This window comes from Littorina saxatilis, linkage group LG5 (assembly GCF_037325665.1).
Source record: "Littorina saxatilis isolate snail1 linkage group LG5, US_GU_Lsax_2.0, whole genome shotgun sequence".
In the NCBI taxonomy this organism is placed as follows: domain Eukaryota; kingdom Metazoa; phylum Mollusca; class Gastropoda; order Littorinimorpha; family Littorinidae; genus Littorina; species Littorina saxatilis.
The window spans coordinates 17,487,298-17,489,797 of record NC_090249.1 but is presented as its reverse complement, the minus strand read 5'-3'; the positions used below and the strand labels follow the sequence as shown (position 1 = coordinate 17,489,797).

Below are 2,500 nucleotides of genomic sequence, written 5' to 3'. Positions count from 1 at the left end.
ACAGTAACTTTTCGTGACGAACACAATACTAGAATCTCCGGTCAACTTCAGAGATAAATGTGAAACACAATGTTTAAATACATGCACTTCTGTTTTTTTCGTGCGGTGTACATCAGCGACTTTTGATAGAACAACATGGCCAAAGACTGTGTGCTGTCCTTTAGAATACCAGAGAGTAGTTTCTCAGCAGTACAGACGCACACCAATTTTCAGAACCAAAAACAAAAAGCTTCAAAACACTTTATACACTATCAGAGTGACGGCGTTTCGTCTCAAGCTTCCTTTTTTTTCCGAAGCAGTACAGACGCACCACAATTTTCAGAATTTTTTTGTTTTTGTATAGACTAATTAGAGTGACTGTGTTTCGTCTCAAGCTCACCTTTTCCATTCCCGACGAAGCCAGGGTTGATGTTAACGAAGGCACTAGACAGACGCACATTTCCGTTCTCTTCTGTTGTGTCGTCTATCAAAGACTTGGGGCTGCGTTTACGTCGTCTGGAATATAAAAGTAAGAGTTCGTTATCCTACATAAGATACGATAAGATAAGATAAGATTAGAAAACTTGTATCTCCATTTTTATTTTACATAAACATGGAAACATGTCTTTTGGCACCACATCGCATACGTGAGAGAGACCACTCATGAGATAACAATACCGTTCAAACCACACGTGTGTATATCATGCAAATGATAGTCACCTGGCTGGCTATAGTGGGAGGGTTACTTTTGGTGGTCACATTAGATATTATGTTTTTTGGAAAGTTCGTTTTATTTGCAGCCACAGTTCGGTAAACGACAAATGGCTAAACCCAACCACCTAAGAATGAGAAGCGTTTTTGTAACATGACCCATATTCTGCAAAATGCAGCCATGACGCAGGGGGTAGGTTACAAAAAAACGTCATGTACCGCTTGACTGCATACGGATATAAGCAAATTATACCTTAAACGAAAGCTAAAGATTGTTGCCATCAGGCAGCAAGTAAAATGCCTAATTCGTATACACAGTTTTATTTTTAACAACATCTGTATAACATGCGGACGACAAAACAGGAAATGCCATTTTCTCAATCGATATGTATAGCTAACTGAACGCCTGGTTGAAACCGCAATCAAAAACATCTTGAAAATTGTTTATTCTCACAGCTAGAATTATTTTACATCAACAATTGTTAATTTACTGAGGAAAACAACAGTCATATGAGATAAATAATGGATGATTCTGAATCAACTCCGAAAACCGAACCGGGTCGAAGCAAAAAAGAGTTTACACATACACAGGCTTGAAAAAGGATAATTTGGTTCAATCTGTTAGATTTTTACCCATAACGTTAAAGATCAGCTCAATATAAAAGGAAAGTGATCATTGTAAAAGGATTTTGCTATCGCAAAATAATTCAACTTCCGGTTTTACCACATGGCGTCCATAATATTATCAATTTATTACATAGCGTGCATTTGTCAGAAATTATACTAAATGTTAGAAGCGATCTTAAAGTGAAAGTAACGTTTAATAAAAGTATGCGCATTTACTTATTGATTGATATATGACTAAAATAATGGACATGTAATTTAAACGTACAAAACGACATTTTGTACACTACCTCTCTAAAAAAAAACGCGACTATGACCGACCGATATGTATGTGTAAATTAGGTCATTGTTAGTGATGAAAACGGGTTTTCTTTAAAAGATAACACGCAAACTGTGAAGTTCAAGGCCATAAATGATTTTAGTACGACTTCTTCAAAACAGGTCTGTTTTTCACTCCACCAGTTTCAGTTTTAATAAAATATATGTATAGCTGTCATTTTCAAAAAACCTTATCTGCAATTCACTTAACCAAATACACCATGAACCCAGAAGATATTAGAGTGAGACACTTTACAGTGAAATATGTTATGATTCCCCTTATTTCAAAATATATGCATTTTAATTGGCAGACACGATTCACGTCGTAGGTACGTGTCGTCTGGTGAGGCAACTGTTAGCATTTTTTGTCGTAAGAATTGACATTTTTAAACATAAATCATGGACAAAAAACTAATTCTACAAAAAGTGCAGGTTTTCTTGGTATAGTCAGTTAAAGCATCTTAAAATTCAAGAAATTGTGCAATTACGTGTATGTATTTGAAATGGCAGACAATATTGAATGAAAGTGATTTTTGACTGATTGAAACCCTACCCCCACTAACAAAATGGGCCCTGAGATTAGGGGTGTTAGTTAAAGATGACTGAATAATGGCTATGCTTTTCCCCTAAAGTATTCAAAACCTAAACATATACATAGGCAAGATGTTCTACATTAACACAATTAACTTTTTAAACATATACATATGCTTAGTACACGATACTTCCGGTTTTTCTACCGGATGACTTGTACATTTAGGGGGTAAACACCTTATCGTAGAAAAAGCTTTATTTTCAAAAAGTGCAAGTAATTATTAAAAATCATACATAATATTTATATATAGGAGTTAATTTTCCTTCGAAAGTCATT

General features: G+C 35.1%; 1 protein-coding gene across 1 annotated transcript in view; it reads right to left on the bottom strand.

Moving 5' to 3' along the window:
* LOC138966442 (receptor-type tyrosine-protein phosphatase epsilon-like) overlaps positions 1-2,500 on the bottom strand; it is a 37,645-nt gene that overhangs the window by 23,172 nt on the left and 11,973 nt on the right. Inside the window, exon 9 of the mRNA XM_070338684.1 lies at positions 380-495. Within this exon, the coding sequence (XP_070194785.1) occupies positions 380-495 (116 nt within the window). The remainder of the gene's footprint in view (positions 1-379; positions 496-2,500) is intronic.